General features: G+C 42.5%; 1 protein-coding gene across 1 annotated transcript in view; it reads left to right on the forward strand.

Moving 5' to 3' along the window:
- The window catches only part of LOC142204483 (zinc metalloproteinase-disintegrin-like VLAIP-B), a 71,313-nt gene that overhangs the window by 23,732 nt on the left and 27,884 nt on the right, over positions 1-19,697 (forward strand). Inside the window, exons 14-21 of the mRNA XM_075275795.1 lie at positions 144-339; positions 1,206-1,266; positions 1,521-1,659; positions 7,120-7,200; positions 8,731-8,794; positions 9,819-9,924; positions 10,586-10,682; positions 12,064-12,126. Of these exons, the coding sequence (XP_075131896.1) occupies positions 144-339; positions 1,206-1,266; positions 1,521-1,659; positions 7,120-7,200; positions 8,731-8,794; positions 9,819-9,924; positions 10,586-10,682; positions 12,064-12,126 (807 nt within the window). The remainder of the gene's footprint in view (positions 1-143; positions 340-1,205; positions 1,267-1,520; positions 1,660-7,119; positions 7,201-8,730; positions 8,795-9,818; positions 9,925-10,585; positions 10,683-12,063; positions 12,127-19,697) is intronic.

A 19,697-nucleotide genomic window follows, 5' to 3' on the forward strand; every position in this document is an offset into this window, starting at 1 on the left:
AAAGTACATATAAATAGGGGTATGTCCTAGTGAGGTAGCCTTGTCAATATAGGGGTCTCTTAGTAGAAGATGGCATAAGTTGGGAAGTAATGTAATTAATGGCTTAATGTAATTAATTGGCTTCATGATTTTTCCACCTGCAGTTCAAGTCAGCTGGATCTGTATGTAGATCTGCCAAAGATGAATGTGACTTGTCCGATATGTGTAATGGGAGATCTTCTACGTGTCCTTCTGATCGCTTCCAGATAAATGGTTCCCCTTGCAAAAATGGGGAGGGTTATTGCTATAATGGGACGTGTCCCACGCTTAGAAGCCAGTGTGAAACATACTGGGGAGCAGGTAAACCATACAATATTAACCTCATAACCCCAGGAATTATCTTTATCATCCATGTGTTATTTTTATGTGGCTGGCAGTTCCTGCTTTCTGAGCCACTTTATACAGTCATGGTCATCTTTGTTGGCACCATGAAACTTTTCCAGAAAAAAAGCCAAAAATTATATAATTTAACGCAAAACTCCAAAAATGTGCCTGACATCCCCGGCTTAATATTTGGTTGCACACCCTCTGGAAAAAATAACTGAAATCAATCGCTTTTTCTGACCATCATCAGGCTTCTTACACCTCTCAAATGGAATTTTGGGCCCCTCTTCTTTTGCACACTGCTCCTGGTCTCTCATGCACACACTGTGGAGATGGATTTGTAACCTTGAGATTGTTGACATTTTTCCCATTTCAGTTCTCAAGTCCTTAAACAGTTTTCTTCTCCTCTTTCTGTTCTCTGTGCTTAATGTGACACACAGACACACAATACAAAGATTGAGTCAACTTCTCTCCTTTTCATCTGGTTTCAGGTGTAATTTTTATATTGCCCACACCTGTTACTTGCCACAGGTAAGTTTGAAAGCAGGTTATTTACCCACAATTTTGAAAAGGTGCCAACAATTTTGTCCAATTTTTGGAGTTTTGTGTGAAATCATGTTCAATTTGTGTTGCTCCAATATACAGATAAGAAGCAATAATTTTCTAAGAGAAACACTTCATTTTCTGGAAAAAATTCAAGGGTGCCAACACTTACAGGCATTACTGAATTAGGATGTTATAAGTTTCTTCAGGAGGTGATAGTTCCTTTTTTGTATGATGTTTTTGATTATGTCTTTTAGAAATTCACTCTTCTTAAAAGTTTTGTCTTGTTCATGTACTAGGGGCTGTACCAGCGGAGAAATCCTGCTATAATACTAGTCAAAATCATTGCCCTCAGTCTAGGTAGGTGTTGCCTTCAGATTATAAGAACATGATAAATCATGCATGCTTATACTTGCCAACTCACCCAAAAGCTTCAGGAGACTCCCAAAATAGAGGACTCCCACTAGAGCAGGCAATGCTCCCAGGCCGCTATATATGTGACTTGGACACTTTATGTGCTGGGGCAAAAATGGACTCCCCCAGCCAAACCTTGGCAAATATCTGTATGGAGTATCTTGCAGTGGGTCTAATTTTCTATCTCTCCATATTTTTAGATATGGGGAATGTGGAGTTTTATACTGCTCCGAAGGTCAGAGTAAACCCGTCAGGTCTGATCACTGCACTGTTGAAAAATGTAAAACTCTGAAGCCAGAAGTATTTGTGGAAGATGGAACAAAGTGTGAAGATTGGGGAGTAAGTTCTCTACATTGTTATACTCCTAACTATGGTCAGTACTGTTCTCCAAACCCCCTGTTTAGATATTTAGGCATAGTTTACCTGCTTGACTGTCATTGCCACTAAGGGGAGGTAAGGAGTATTAAAGGGGTTGTTAATTGATACTTTTACACTAAATTAAACACTTTCCCCCACCTATCTTCTAACTTACTTATTACCAAAAATATATATTTACCCAGTTCACACCAGGCACATTTTCTGATTTTCTGGGGACATTCCGTTTCCGGAAACAGAACATCACCAATAGTACCCCCTCCACCCAACCCTTCCCTGTTTTCCTGTCCGGATGTTGCTGGGCACAAAACATCATTTCCTTCAGCACACTGGCTCTAGGCTCAAGGTGAGAAGGAACCAGATGAAAGTGATCTCCTCTGCCACGAAGATCCAGATAGGAAGACAGGAAAGTATGATGGGGTGGGCTGAGTTCGTTAGGAAGGGCTAGTAGTGGGTGGACTAACTAGGGAAACAGGGAGGGGGTGTGAGGGAGTGAAAGAAAAAGGGGGAGGGAATGAGAGGGGGATCTGAGTGAAGTGCAATGCATCATGGTAGTTGTAGAATAAAAGTACAGGAAACTATCCATGTAAACAAATGCAGAGGATGCCAGGAGCTCCTAGATAAACCCAGAAATCACTCAAAACACTGGGTGCACTTATTAATCCATTAATAGCATTAACAGATTTTTTTTTAAGTTGTTTTTTTTTTGCCTGGAAAACCCCTTTAAATACATTGAATATACAGTATATGTAGTAAGTTCCGGGGCACCCTCTAGAGGTGGCAGAAGAAATGTATAATGTCTTAGTGAGGGATTGAGAAATGAAATTTACATTACACGGGGATGGGAACTTTCCAGTCTTTGGGTTCCAAACTGTGGTGCCGGAATACCATGTGGAGATGTAGTTGGGTGCAGCAGAGGCTGAATGAGCCCTTCTGTTATGGGGCTGTAGGTGCCCCGTGTGTTACCATATGGAGCTTCACTGTGTTTGTAGGATAGAATAGCCCTGTATTACAGGACTCGAGGAAGAATAGTGCAGATCTATTTTGTCTGATTCCGTTTCTGCCTCTGTATGGATCCAGAGGCCTCCAGACGTACACTATATCGCCATACACTTGTATAAGCACCATAGTGCCTAACATGATGCGAGCATGAATCCTTTCTCACACTGTGGGAAGGAAGTGATTTGGCTGAGTTCTTCTTTATCATGATTTGCAACACTTCCCCATGCTGCATACCATTTCAATCTTATGTCTTGAGAGATAGTCTAGATATGCTTTAGCCGCTGACCTTACCTTCTGACTTTACCCCCTTTGTTCCTTTTGTTTCTTCCCCTAAAAAGAATACTGACACCATAGTTGGAAGGAAAGGCCACATGAGTGTAACATCTCTGCCTGTTCGGGTCATTGCGCCACCCTCTGCTCACATGCTGCGATGCAGGAGGCGTGTGCAGATTAATTCCTTGCTTAGAGTTTTTGGTTGCACTGTGTGAATACGGCTCTAGTTCTGTAATTGAATTTCCACAACACCCGTCTTCTGCTCTTGTCTGCCTCTGTTTATGAAGTGGTTAAGTTTAGCCTTGCCCTGTGATTGACAGCCTATTTACCTATCAACTCCAGGGCGGGTTCTTCCTCCCTATTTATTCTTGACTCACATTCACACTGGTGCCTGTTATTGCCTCGTGCTTGCTGGTTTCTCTTGCTGTTTAGTCACTTGTATTCTTTATCCTGACTTTGGCTTTCCCTATTGACTATTCTTTTGGACTCTGATTTGACACTGCATTGCTCGACTGTTACCGAACCCTGGCTAGCTGACCTCCCTTTGTTGTTGTTCGTCTTGTCTGCGTTTTGTGTGTCATGTACTGTATATAGGAAGGGATCGTCTCCAAGTTGCCACCTATTACGTAGGATAGGACTAGGCAAGCAGGAAGGGACAGTGGCGGGGTTGCAGTTGTGCCAATTGACCATTTGGTAGTGGGGCTCCACTGCACCCTAAGCAGTAAGTAATGTCATCTTACAGCTCATGCATTTAGTGGTGTCATTACAGATTATGTACATAGTGATGTCACAGTACAGGGTTAATATACACAGTGATGTCACAGTACAGGGATAATACACACAGTGATGTCACAGTACAGGGATAATACACACAGTGATGTCACAGTACAGGGATAATACACACAGTGATGTCACAGTACAGGGATAATACACACAGTGATGTCACAGTACAGGGATAATACACACAGTGATGTCACAGTACAGGGATAATACACACAGTGATGTCACAGTACAGGGATAATACACACAGTGATGTCACAGTACAGGGATAATACACACAGTGATGTCACAGTACAGGGATAATACACACAGTGATGTCACAGTACAGGGATAATACACACAGTGATGTCACAGTAACAGGGATAATACACACAGTGATGTCACAGTACAGGGATAATATACACAGTGATGTCACAGTACAGGGATAATACACACAATGATGTCACAGTACAGGGATAATACACACAGTGATGTCACACACAGTAAAGGGATAATACACACAGTGATGTCACACACAGTACAGGTATACTGCACATGATGATATCACAGTACAGGAATAATGCTCACTAGGACATCATAAAAGGAAAATGTTTGTTTTGGTACTGTGTTAGCCAGTGGTTATAAAATATAAAAAAAAAAAAAAAACTTTGCAAGTCTTCAGTAGGTGATACCTTTTTTAATGGCTAACTCATAATGATGACAGAATATGACGTTTCGAAGCTTTCCTCTGAGCTTCTTCTTCAGATATAACTAAAAAACACTCTGTAGAGGCTGCATATTTATAACTGGACACAGGGCTAGAATTACAGGAGGGAGGGGGGAAGAGGCTTATTACTATATACTTATAACAACAAACAATCAATTGCCAGATCCCCCAGTTCTTATCTTAATGGCTGTCTTAATGATGTGTATAAAAAGACATAAACCCACGTGAGATGTTCATCCCATTGTCCAACGTCTGGAATAGGGTCATGGCCTTGTACTCATAAATCAGTCGCTGTTTCCTTGATTTAAAGTTCCCTTTTAAGATCAAGATTTTCATGTCATTGATGATGCTGTGGTGTTCCTGGCAAAAATGATTTGGCACGGGAAGATCAGTTCTCTGTTGTTTGATTGTATGGCAATGTGAATTAATTCTCATTCTGAGTTTCTGACCAGTCTCTCCAACATACAGATTTTCAGTGGAACATTTGGTGCAAATGATCAAATACACTACATTAGGTGTGTTACATAGGTTCATTCAGCTGTCTGTGTGCCTCCTGTATGTAGTCTGATGTGAAGGATACAGCCAGCTACCTACAGGATACTACAGACCTATTAAACAAACTATCCACTATAGGTCCCCTTCCAGATGGAACCATCCTGGCCACCATGGATGTAGAATCCCTGTACTCCAACATCCCACACCAGGACGGTATAAATGCCTGCCAGTTTTTCATGGAAAAGCGAGGTATGAACGCTGAATCGGTGGTGAAACTGACAAAATTCATCCTCACTCACAATTACTTCTCCTTTGGTGACTGCATCTATTTACAACGGACCGGCACCGCAATGGGGAGCAAAATGGCGCCACAGTACGCTAATCTCTTCATGGCCAAGCTGGAGAGTGACTTCCTCTCCACCTGCACCATTAGGCCTCGGGCCTACTATCGCTTCATTGATGATATCCTAATCATTTGGACCGGGTCTGAGGAACAGCTGAAAACCTTCCATGAACAGTTCAACCAGTTCCATCCCACCATCAACCTGACGCTCAATCACTCCTTCTCCGAAATAAACTTCCTGGATGCAGTCATCAAGATACAGGACAACAAAATTGAGACATCGCTGTATCGGAAACCAATTGACCGCCCTACGTACCTAAGATGGGATAGTTTTCATCCTAAACACATAAAGAACTCCATTGTATACAGCCAGGCCATCAGATACCATCGCATATGTTCAAACCCTGCAGATAGGGATGAACACCTTGGGGGCCTCAAAAACACATTCTTGAGGCAGGGTTACCATCCAAGAACAGTTGATAACCAAATCACCAGGGCCACCAGGATACCAAGATCGGAGTTATTAAAATACAATACCAAACAGGAGAACACTCGGGTACCCCTGGTTGTCACATATAACCCCCACCTGGAGACGCTGAGAGGTATCACACGCAAATTACATCCACTACTGCAAAAAGATAACCGTCTAAAATCCATATTTTCTGACCCCCCTCTCCTATGCTACAGACAGCCACCAAACCTCAGGAATATGATTATTAGCAGCTCTCTGTCACCTCCAACTAACAAAGGAACATTCCCATGTGGACAGAAAAGGTGCAAAACCTGCCCCCACATACTGACCACTGACAGGATAGAGATACCAAACTCTAACAGGGAATATAAAATCCCAGGTACGTTCACCTGTAACACACCCAATGTAGTGTATTTGATCATTTGCACCAAATGTTCCACTGAAAATCTGTATGTTGGAGAGACTGGTCAGAAACTCAGAATGAGAATTAATTCACATCGCCATACAATCAAACAACAGAGAACTGATCTTCCCGTACCAAATCATTTTTGCCAGGAACACCACAGCATCATCAATGACATGAAAATCTTGATCTTAAAAGGGAACTTTAAATCAAGGAAACAGCGACTGATTTATGAGTACAAGGCCATGACCCTATTCCAGACGTTGGACAATGGGATGAACATCTCACGTGGGTTTATGTCTTTTTATACACATCATTAAGACAGCCATTAAGATAAGAACTGGGGGATCTGGCAATTGATTGTTTGTTGTTATAAGTATATAGTAATAAGCCTCTTCCCCCCTCCCTCCTGTAATTCTAGCCCTGTGTCCAGTTATAAATATGCAGCCTCTACAGAGTGTTTTTTAGTTATATCTGAAGAAGAAGCTCAGAGGAAAGCTTCGAAACGTCATATTCTGTCATCATTATGAGTTAGCCATTAAAAAAGGTATCACCTACTGAAGACTTGCAAAGTTTTTTTTTGTTTTTTATATTTTAGGACATCATAGTACATTGATAATGCATACACAAAATGATCTCGGTGTGCACCATGACATCACATTATACATGAAAAAAGTAATTCTAATGATGTCACATGCAGGTATTATGATGTCCCAGTAAAGTAATGGAGGGACAGTCAGTTTTTCTCATCCCCTTCCATCATCCATAGTTATCATTAATTGCACCCTATGTATTAGTAGAGATGGGCCCCCTTAGGTGTTAGACCCCACAGCAGCTGCTATGTCTGCAACCTCGGTGGTTACATCAATAGCTGACAAGTCTTCTAATCCTGGATCTTGGTTATTAGATTATTTTTTCTATTTCTAACAGATCACATTGTCATTTTCTAGGTGTGTGTGAATGGGAGATGTACTGCAGTCCCAACAGCCCGCCAGTCTGCAGATTGTGCCGCCAAGTGCCCCGGACATTCGGTGAGGCCTGGCCATATACACTTGTATTACATTGTGCTTGCTCTTTACCCCATGTTAATCTGGTTGTGTATGGATTTAGAACTCAACATTTCAACCCTCTATAAAGAATAAAATATCAATGAATCTTGGTTCTATAAGCTGGAGGTTTGTTACATTGTATCCCCTGCAGCCAGTCCCTGAACCGTGCAGATCTCCTGCCCTGCCTGCACTGATACATAGGAACAAACTTCAGTTATGTGGCCAAGACCAGATCTAGAGCCCCAATGGTTCTCTCCATATGATAAGTACCTTGTATCCATCATTCCCATTTATGCTTACTTTACAACTTTATTATGTTGGTCAGAGCTGGTTTCAGGTATATGTGGACGCTGGGTGGCATAGTACATATGGGCCCCCTGTGTACTTCACCCTAGGCTTGTTTAAGGTAGTGTTCACACATAGGAATTTGATTCTGAATTTGAGGAAGAATCTGCACCAAAATCCTCTTCAAATTCTGCCTGAAATCTGCCTCCCATTCATGTAGCTGATTTTTTTCTGTTAGTGGAAAAAATAACTATCCTGCTCATTTTTTCAGACCAAATCTACATGTAAACTCCCATTGTAATGAATTGGAGGTGCAGAATTTAACGTGGAATTTGTTAAAATCTGGTCACAGAATTTGGCCCTGCCCAATAAAGGTAAAATAGGGAAAATACAGTGTCACTTTTCTTCAAATTATGCTGCAAATTCAGCATCAAAATCTGCTTCAAATTCCTAAAATTTAGAAAATTGAAATTTTCTGCTTGACAAATTAAGCATCAAATTCCTATGAGTGAACACGACTAGCAAGATCATCAATCGAGCAACGCCAGGTCCTTTCATCCCTGGTATCTGCATAGTGCTGACATTGCCCTTATCTTGGTAAAAATAGAAATATCATATATATTGTAAGCCGGTGGCTGGGATAATACCGGAGGGGGTTTACATCTCACCCAGATTGCTTAGATGGGTGAGATGGTGAAAATTCAGAAAGAGTTTGGTTTTCATCAAACAGCTTGGTTTGCGGAGCATTGTTTAGTGCCGTGCACTGGGCTGGATTTTTAAGGAATGACAGGTAGGTTGGTAGTGGGACTTGTCATTTCCATCCCCTCCATTCCACACCTTGTGGACGTTCCTGCAGGAACCCAGCTGTGTCAGGTTGTCTCTCCCAGCAGACTGGGTCAGAGCTTGGCTAGAAAGCCACCTGAGAGGTTCCTGACTATTTGAACTGGTTACTATTAATAGTTGTGGCCACCAACTTTTATTTAGTTAGAGCCCAGACGGGCAGGTGTTTATTTTGCATTTTTCTTTGCTGCTGCATGTACCGCTGACTGGGAGTGAATAAAACGCTACATTTTGGACTGACAACTTGGAGTTTGTGTCTATGCAAATCATCTAGTAACCCCAGATCCTGACAATATATATATTATTTTATATTTATTATTTTATTTATTTATATATATTATATTTATTTATTATTTTATTTTATATTTTATTTTATTTTTTTTACAGGTTTGTGACCATGAGCTTCAATGTTATTGTAAGGAAGGCTGGGCACCCCCTAACTGTAACAATGGTAAGTGCAAAATATATATGTGCAAGGACAGACCATGAAAGTAGGGGGACCCCGCACAAGTACAATATATGACTACTTACTCTTGAATCCCGTAGCATAGAGCGCACTCTTATATCTCTGTAACAGTCGACCAGTAATTCTAAACCATAACTTCAATCTCTCAGACAGTAGGAAGCTGCTAGATGCTTTAGGGGCCGTTCCTCCATGTCAACTTACCCTTAGGCTAAGACCCCACACCCAAAGCCAAGAATGGTTGCAAAGAAAATAGGCATAGGAAATATATAGAAGGCTCTTATACTTCTACATTTTGCTCAATCCATTCCTGACTTTGGCTCAAAAAATTACCAGAAAAATCTGCAACAAAAAAGCTGTGTTTCCGCAACGTGGAGCCTCAGTCTTAAGGTGGAAAAGAAAAATTTTAAATTGTAAAATTCTTTAAAAGGGTTTCCTGGACTTCAATATCTACGCCTAATTTTTAGGGTAGGTGATCACTATCAAATTGATATGACTTTGACCCCAGCACCGCCACCGATCAGCTGTTCAAATCAGCATCATCCAGTGAGCACCACGTCACAGACCATATCACATTCATTGGTCACATGGCTTGTTTGCAGCTCAGTCCCATAGAAGTGAATCGGGTTGAGCTGCAATACCAAGCTCAGCCACTATATAGTGTACAGCGCCATTCTAAGCAATGAGGAGGTTGTCCAAGATAAGCGTTTTTTTGCAAATGAGGCCAGGAAAGGTGAAAAAAAAAAGGAAAGGACACAGGTTGAGACGTCCTGTGTCCTTAGCTGAGGCCGCTGGTTGGCCGTAGTGGTCACATGAAGCAGGGACCGTAAGAAGTCTCAGGGAACAAAAGGACTGGAGACATTGGAGCACCAGGACAGGTGAGTATTTTTTTTTTTTTTACCCTTCCCAGGCCCTCTTGCAAAAAACTTGCTTATCCTGGACAACCCCTTTTTAGGATATCAATAATTCAGCTCCATAAAAACCCTTTCATTCTATTCTGCTTTGTGAATAGGTAACTTGGGCACCATTATACTTGCTGTCTTTATCGTCTTCGTGGTCCTCATCTTGGTCGTTGTGGCTTTTGTGTTCTTCAGGAAGTCTCAGAGGAAGAAGCAGAGGTATGACCAGCAATGGGAGTGATGGGCGATATAGGCAATATATGAGTCACTACAGGATACAATAAGGAGACCCGGGGACTATCACATCAGTGACATATTAGGTGTTAAGTGTTGACTGCTGAGTTGCTGGACGTCCATCTGTCTTGCTACCTAATGCCTGGATATAACATTGGATTTCAGTACCAAATGTTTGAGTCGGAGTCAGAACAAGCACTACCAATATACACGTACAATGTAATAAACTCATAGACTTTCTGTCATAAGGACTTGACCCTAGAAATAAGTCAAGACATTCCACAAGAATTACTTTACCTCTATACACTCCCTTTAAGTGTTATTATGAAGGGTGCTAAAGGGGTCTCCTTTATGTATATGGTGGTTACAACTCCTTATCATCCTGTCTGACAATAGATCCCTATGTTGGAGGAGATATAGTGAGATCTAGATTCTTCCTCCTTACTGGTGACCACTTTAGAAGAGCAGAAGATCTAGTAGTCCTAGTATCAGAGACCGGTCCTATATAGAAGCAGATAAGCCGTACTTTACAATAGTCAGTACTGAAAGCGGTGACATGACATAACCCGGGCCTTGATCTGGATAGTTGTATATTGCACTTATTGAATATGATGTGAATGTGACACAGCTTATTCTTTTGTCTCAGGAATTCTGGTGGAGAAGACAATGGTGTCACCAACCCCACCTTCAGCATCCAAAATGAGACACCTAAGCGGCCAAGTCCTTATCCCTACAAGCCACAAGTAAGGAGGTCACATTCCCTTGTCTGACATGAACACACTGTTGGTGCATCTATCTGACATGTTAGTGCTACTATTTTAGTTTGGTTATTGCCCAGTGTGTTGTAACACAGAACAGGTCAGCCCCCGACCCAGTCTCAGAAGCTGCGGGTACCATTGTTATCCTCACCTCTCAGCGGTGTTACGTGGATTATTTGTGGTTAGGTTTAGAATAGTCGAGAACAATCCACTTTTGTAATCGCCCATATGTAAAGAGATTTTCACTAGTCTCCCAGCAGTGCCCGAAAAATTTAGACAGCAAAGACAGCCATAAGTGCAAGGCACAGTGCTGGTGATAAGAGCCCTAGAAACATTACAAGGGCAGACTGGACACTGCAGGGAGGGACAGCACTAGGGATAGCGTAAGGAAGGACACTACAGGGAGGGACAGCACTAGGGATTGCGTAAGGAAGGACACTGCAGGGAGGGACAGCACTAGGGATTGCGTAAGGAAGGACACTGCAGGGAGGGACAGCACTAGGGATTGCGTAAGGAAGGACACTGCAGGGAGGGACAGCACTAGGGATTGCGTAAGGAAGGACACTGCAGGGAGGGACAGCACTAGGGATTGTGTAAGGAAGGACACTGCAGGGAGGGACAGCACTAGGGATTGCGTAAGGAAGGACACTGCAGGGAGGGACAGCACTAGGGATTGCGTAAGGAAGGACACTGCAGGGAGGGACAGCACTAGGGATTGCGTAAGGAAGGACACTGCAGGGTGAAGAGCAATGAGACAGCACTAGGGACAGCACAAGCAGGGAAGCACAGGACAGACTGCAGAGAGGGGCATAGTGCAGAAATAGATGCAATAGTGCGTATTTATGAAGCTTGGCATTACTCATTCCTGTCTTCATAGCACTAGAGTCAGCAGAAGGTGTACCTGGGAGGAAATGTATACCCACTCATAGCTGGCGTATATTCCCCCTATCATCTACGCCAGATTTCTACCATAAATGATAGCAAATGGCCCTGCCCCCAGTCCATCTCCACCACCCTCCGCTTTCAGGAACGTGGCCAAGGTGGAGCAGATTTTAAAAAGCTGCCATTTTGTAGTGTAACTTATGGCTCCAGTGGCAGATTTTGGCCAGTCAGCCATGACATGACAGTACTAGAAAGCAATGTATTGAAAAGTTGCTCCAAATCTTTTAGAATGGTGTAATATATTAGTTATAAATCGTGACCAGTGCCAGAGATTTTTTTTTTTCTTTCCCAATATACCCAAGAAAATGGTTCATTTATTTAATGAATATGGTTAGTGGAACTACATGTGAAAGAAACTACATGTGAAAGAAACTACATGTGAAAAGTATTACTCTTCTCATTTTATTGATTTATCTAATCTTAGGTATATCAGCAGTCTGCCGCCCCTTCTAAGATGGCGATGTATCCCCCCATCCCACCCCCTCAGGTACTGTGTATAGTTACTGATAGACCTCACTCTTCTACAAAAATAGGAATTATGGATAATACTGTGTGCAGGAGCCACTATGGGGTATAATACTGTGTGGAGGGGCCACAATGGGACATAATACTGTGTGCAGGGGCAACTATGGGGGATAATACTGTGTGGAGGGGCCACTATGGGGGATAATACTGTGTGCAGGGGCCACTAAAGGACATAATACTGTGTGCAGGGGCCACTATGGAGGGCAATACTGTGTGCAGGGGCCACTATTGGGGATAATACTGTGTGCAGGGGCAACTATGGGGGATAATACTGTGTGGAGGGGCCACTATGGGGGATAATACTGTGTGCAGGGGCCACTAAAGGACATAATACTGTGTGCAGGGGCCACTATGGAGGACAATACTGTGTGCAGGGGCCACTATTGGGGATAATACTGTGTGCAGGGGCCACTATGGGGGATAATACTGTTTGCAGGGGCCACTATGGGGGATAATACTGTGTGGAGGGGCCACTGAGAGACATAATACTGTGTGCAGGGGCCACTAGGGGGCATAATACTGTGTGCAGGGGCCACTATGGGGGATAATACTGTGTGGAGGGGCCACTGAGGGACATAATACTGTGTGCAGGGGCCACTATGGGGGATAATACTGTGTGCAGGGGCCACTATGGGGGATAATACTGTGTGCAGGGGCCACTATGGAGGACAATACTGTGTGCAGGGGCCACTATTGGGGATAATACTGTGTGTAGGGGCCACTAAGGGACATAATACTGTGTGCAGGGGCTACTATGGAGTATAATACTGTGCACAGGGGCCACTATGGGGGATAATAGAACCTGCAAATGTGCGTAGGAGGGGTCGGTCGAGGTCGTCGGTGTCGGTGTGGGGGGGCCATGTCAAAAGTTCACCACGGGGCCCCGCCATTCCTAGTTACACCACTGGATAGATAGATAGTTAGATAGATAGATATTTCATAGCTATATATAAGATAGATTAGATCAATATAGTTACAATTACATTATAGTGTCTTTACACACACGACTAATATTGGGTGAACCCAATGATTTTGTTGGAGTCCGTGCTCAGGATCATCCACATAATCCCTATAATATTACACTGTGCTAAAAAAGCGGACATGAGAGGACCTCAATGTAATAAATGCGCCCCAACGCGCGTTTCGCCACTATGTGGCTTCGTCAGGGGGAAGAAACGTTATCTTCCCCCTGACATCGGGGCGCGTTTATTACATGGAGGTCCTCTCATAGGTAAATACTATCTTTGTACTATGTTAACTTTGTTTTGTATATGCACTCTAAAATTCATGGGTATTGTATACGCCACTATATGTATTTAATAGGAGTGACATCTACTTATCATTATATAGTATCATTTCTATTGGGCCTCCATGTTTTTGTATGGTTGTACCACCCCATCTATTACTTCCCTCTTTATATATCTTTTAATATCTATTTAAATAAAGTTTGATATATTTTTGCGAAATATTGGTTGTGGCAGTCCGCTTTTTTAGCACAGTGTAATATTAACGTAGTTCTGTCAATTTTTTGCCCTTTGTTCTTTAGTACATTTTGATGATAATGTCTTATCCTTACATGTTCCTATTTAATCCTATTTCAGATTTGTAAACCCAACTACAGAAGATGACGTGGACACTCCTGGGTGAAGACATTGGAGACCATAACTGTATTATACTCTGCCCTCTACTGGAAAGCAATGATCATGCACCAATGTGTATATCTCTGTTTTATGCTAAATATGTAACACGTTTCCTATATGGATATAGCCTGAACCTTTAACCCCTTCCCGCCAATGACATTTTCCGACTTTCATTTTTCGATTTTCACAGCCCTCCCACCCCCTTCCAATCCCCATAACTTTTTTATTTCTCCGCTCCCAGAGCCATATGAGGTCTTAAAGTTTGCAGGACAAATTTTTCTTCATGATGCCGCCATTTATTATTCTGTATAATGTACTGGGAAGCTGGAAAAAAAATTCAGAATGGAGTGGATTTGAATAAAAAATGCATTTCTGCAACTTTCTTATGGGCTTCGTTTTTCCGGCGTTCAGTGTGCAGCCAAAATGACATGTCCCCTGTATTCTATGTTTTGGTATGATTTGGTACAAATTTATATGGTTTTATTTACAGTTTAACCCCTTAACAAAAATCTAAAACTCTGCCAAATTTTTTTTTCTAAAATCCGCCATATTCTGACACCATAACTTTTTTATACTTCTGTATATGAGGATGTCTAGGGCGTTGTTTTTTGCAGCATCAGGTGTACTTTTTAGTTCTACGATTTTGGAGAATTGCTTTTGCTTTGATCACTTTTTATTCCAGAAGGGTTAATGCCCGTGGTCAATGCGGGTATTAGCGCATGGTGTCTGCTGTATGATACAGCAGACACCAGGTAGCTATGGCGGCTGCTCGTCTCCCGGACAGCCACCATAGTTAAACACCCGATACGGCGGATGTTGGGAAGGGGTTAAAGGGATTATTATCATTAAAACACATTTTAACCCCTTGGCATCGCAGCCCGTTTTGGACTTTAAGACACAGCCCCATTTTTAAAATATGACATGTGACACTTTATGTGGTGATAACTTTGGAACACTTTAACTTTTCCAGGAGATATTGAGTGTTTTTTTCATGATACATTTTCACTTCATGTTTGAAAACTTGGGTCAATATGTTTTGTGTTTATTTATGAAAAAATAGGAAATTTGGTGAAAATTTGAAAAAAAAAAAGCAGTTTGAAATGATCTTCTTTTCATATATAGAGTTATACTACTCAAATTAGATAATAAACAACTTACCAGATCTCTGCTTTATGTTAACATCAAATTTTAAACATTCCTTTAATTTTTTGGATGTTATAAGGCCTATAGTCTAACAGGAATTTTCAAGAGAATTTACAAAGCAAATTTTTTTTAAGGGACTACTGTATTTTTCGGACTATAAGACGCACTGGACTATAAGACAGTGTTGGCCAAAAGTATTGGCACCCCTGCAATTGTGTCAGATAATACTTTTTTCTTCCAGAAAATGATTGCAAGCACAAACTCTTTGGTATTAATATCTTCATTTATTTTGCTTGCAATGAAAAATCACAAAAGTGAATGAAAAAATAGTCAAATCATTGATCATTTTACACAAAACTCCAAAAATGGGTCGGGCAAAAGTATTGGCCCCCTCAGCCTAATACTTGGTAGCACAACCTTTAGGCACAACCGCTTCCGGTAACCATCAATGAGTTAAACTGCTCCAGGTCCCCCCTGAGATGTGAAGGGGGCCTTCTCCAAACTGCCGTCAAGAGATCTCCCCCACAGATGTTCTATGGGACTCAGGTCTGGACTCATTGCTGCCACTTTACAAGTCTCCAGTGCTTTATCTCAAACCATTTTCTAGTGCTGACCTGAAGTGTGTTTTGGGTCATTGTCCTGCTGGAAGACCCATGACCTCTGAGGGAGACCCAGCTTTCTCACACTGGGCCCTACATTATGCTGCACAATGTGTTGGTCGTCTTCAGACTTCATAATGCCATGCACACGGTCAAGCAGTCCAGTGCCAGAGGCAGCAAAGCAACCCCAAAACATCAGGGAACCTCCGCCATATCTGACTGTAGGGACTGGGTTCTTTTATTTGAAGGCCTCTTTTTCAAGGGCAGCTTGAACTTGTTTGGATGTTAGTCGAAGTTCTTTATCCACCATCCGCACAATCTTGCGTTGAAATCTGTCGTTAATTTTTCTTTTCCGTCCACATCTATGGAGGTTAGCCACAGTGCCATGGGCTTTAAACTTCTTGATGACACTGGGCACGGTAGACACAGGAACATTCAGGTCTTTGGAGATGGACTTGTAGCCTTGAGATTGCTCATGCTTCCTCACAATTTTGCTTCTTAAGTCCTCAGACAGTTCTTTGGTCTTCTTTCTTTTCTCCATGCTCAATGTGGTACACACAAGGGCACAGGACAGAGGTTGAGTCAACTTTAATCCATTTCAACTGGCTGCAAGTGTGATTTAGTTATTGCCACCACCTGTTAGGTGCCTCAGGTAAGTAACTGGTGCTGTTAATTACACAAATTAGAGAAGCATCACATGATTTTTCAAACAGTGCCAATACTTTTGTCCACCCCCTTTTTTATGTTTGGTGTGGAATTATATCCAATTTGGCTTTTTGACAATTCTTTTTGTGGTTTTCCATTGAAGACAAATTAAATGAAGATAATAATACCAAAGAATTTGTGATTGCAATCATTTTCTGGAAGAAACTGATTATTATCTGACAGAATTGCAGGGGTGCCAATACTTTTGGCCAACACTGTATATCTGTTTGAGGCTTCGGGAACATAAGTATAAAGGTGTAGTCTTCTCTTGTGATACATTTAATTGGAAAATAACAAGATAACGTTATGCATTTATATGTGTGTCTGAAGGATTTTCCGGATCATGTTTTATTTTTGTTTATGTTGTTACTACTGTTGTCTTTATTTTTTACAACATAACCTCTGATCATAGTAATGCTGACTCATACATATAATTTTTGTCATGTTTGTATAAAACATCTGTCATGTATTGCTTGTTTTTAACGCTGTGCAATGTTGTTTTATGTTCATGGGTGTATATGGAGTTAACTACATAATTGATCTCACATGTTAGACATGTGCAATGGGTCTCTCTATATAAGTGTTGTTTACATACTTAGTGGTTAGGCTACGACTAAGCAACTGATGTTCCGAAACGCGTCAGGAGAAGCCAAAGTAATACTCATTGTCAGGATACGGAGTCGCCGCGGTCTCCTTGCTGCGCGGCATCTCTCTGGGAGACGTGTTAGGAGTTCTATTGGGTGTGCTTAGGTCATTAAGGGTTAATCTTTTCCTTGCCTTCAGTCTCCATGTCATTAGCCATCAGGTGTGTTCTCTGCTGCTATTTAAACCCCACCCAGGCATGGATCCTTGCCAGCCATTCACTTTGGGTTTCCTGGTCCCCCTGCTCAGTCTGTTTCCCTGTCTGTTTGTATTCGGTCTGTTCCTTGATTATATACCCGGCTTGTATTTTTGGCTATCCCTTGTCTTTTGATTCGGTACCTTTATTATATCTCCTGGCTTGACCTCTTGCTCGTCTGACCTTGCCTTCTCTTCTGTGTCTTGCTGGGACTTGTGGTCCTCCCTGGTTCCATGCTGTTTAGTCTTTTGTTTTGCATTGCAGTTACACTGTGCTTTCTGTTTAGGTGTGACCCCGTGACTCCAGTCCCTAGGACTTTCAGGGCCTCCTCTTCCCTTATCCTAGCCGCCGGGATAGAAGCGTAAGGAGTCGTGGTAGGCGCACTTCAATTAGGAAGTGCATTGGTCTGCCTCATCTCAGATATTACAGCATAGTTATAGCTGCAGGGCCTACGACCCCTTTTGTCATTAGCTGCACAGTGTTGCTTTCCCAGCTGTGTCACTTTGCACTACCTGACCCTGACTCCAATCCTTACACTCATGTTTTTCTGGGAAATACCTTTTTGTACGGTTCTTAAATGGACTGAATAAAGAAGTTTTAAATTTTAATCTGCAGTTGCTGTACTCATCCATAGGCTAGTACTGAGAGGTGTTCCTCACAGCTTAGCGTCATCACTCGGCGGTAAGGAATGCCCCCTTTGACAGTACAGGGCTATGGACGAGTACTGTCAGGGAAGGGGGGGGGGGCGTTCCTCACAGCCCAACTAGACTGTCAGGAACGCCCTTCTGACAGTGGGCAGAGATTGATGCCCAAACTAATGGAATAGATATCTCCAGCCCCGGGGCACATAATGGGAAAGACAACAGTGTGTTGAATTCAGTGCACTGTTTGCTTTCTATAGGTATATAAAACCGCATGTGCCTGAGGATATGAAAGGTCCTCTTTAAATCTTGTGCTAGCAAACCTGGTTTCACAGTGTATAGCTGGGTAGTAGGAAGGAGCGTGTATAGCCAACATTTCAGATGCTTAATTTCTGCCATAAGACCTTCTCTACCATGTCATAATGGATGTAATTTAAACACAAGATGATGTTGTGAAGACCTCATCGCAGAAGAAGATGGAGTCGGCACTGGAAAGGTCTCTGGCAGCATTAGGGACGCCCCCAGTGCTGTTTGAGCACTGAGGCCCGTCCCCAGTGCTGCAAGAAAACTCATTTGCATACCGAGAAAAACCGGGATTGTAGGCGAACGGCGTCACGGAGAAGAAAAGGAAAGGTAGGAGACGAATAGCCTTTCTTAAGGCTATTCCGACATGTTAGGGAGAAAAAATTGTGTTTAAAAGATAGGATCCCTTTAAATCTCTGATAGAAATGAAGGCATCTATTCTCAACAAACAGAATTTGTTATGAATTGCCAAAAATTTCAGATTTGGAAAAATGGCAGCCATCATTGCATTCCATCGCTCCATTATCATCACGTTGACATTGAAGTGTTGATGTAAGAGCTTTAGACCATGATGATGTGACTCTCCCTTTATGTCACTACTGTGGCCAACCAAAGACCTCAGTGGATCTATGGGGGCCATATTATGTCATGAAGATGGTGGATGGAGCCCAGAAAGGAAATTGGAAGACTTGTGACTGCTACAGTAGGGCCAAAGACAAATCAGGAAATTATTTTTTGGTGTTTTTTAGTTATAACACCATTAACTGTCCTCAGATTATTATAATTTGGGGCCCGAAGAGATCCCTGAGTATAATAAACAACTTTCAGGCCGTAATTCATTTAGACCAGGGATGCTCACACTTTGTCAGTATGTGAGCTACTTTATAACATTACCAAGTCAAAAGATCTACTACCCACTTCTTGTGGGCGGGGGCGAGGCAGGCCCATGGGTGGGGCGGGGCGTGTTTGTGGGCGGGGCCGGGCATGTGGGGGAGGGGCGGATCGTGAGAGCAGGAGACAGCGGTGTTCTGTGGCCGCCCAGGGATCCCCGCTGTCTACTTGTTCACAGCGCAGGCGGAGAGTTATCTCTGGACATTGGTAGGCTGGGGCCCCCTCCATGCCTAAAAGCGGCCTGCAAGTGTCCGGAGTGCTTGTTCACAGTGCAGGCTGAGAGTCGACTCTCAGCTTGCACTGTAAACAAGCAGACACCGGGGATGCCTAGCTGCATCCCGCGATCGACCCATACATCTATTGCGATCGACCGGTAGATCGCAATCGACGTATTGGGCACCCCTGATTTAGACCAATTTTATTTTCATCCATCTTTATTCTCATGAGGTTAGGTTATCTCTAGCTCTGATGTCATGACTGTTTGATGCTGCGGTCCTGTCCCAATGGGGTATCAAGCATATTGAATAAAACATTTTTTTTTGTGCTAATCCTTTTTCACTTGATTTAGGCAATCACATGATTAGGAAGATACAGAAGAGCCGTCTTGCAGCGTGGTGGGGATTATAATGCAGAATACAGGTGACAGGTTCCCTTTATAGAATGCAGTGGTTATCTATCTTACTAATGCCCATAGAAGTGTGCAACCTTGTAGCTTTAATCTACAGTGTCCTATTTCTATTAATATTGCTGGAGAAAGTTAATACTGTCGAAGG

This window comes from Leptodactylus fuscus, chromosome 5, assembly GCF_031893055.1.
Source record: "Leptodactylus fuscus isolate aLepFus1 chromosome 5, aLepFus1.hap2, whole genome shotgun sequence".
NCBI lineage: Eukaryota > Metazoa > Chordata > Amphibia > Anura > Leptodactylidae > Leptodactylus > Leptodactylus fuscus.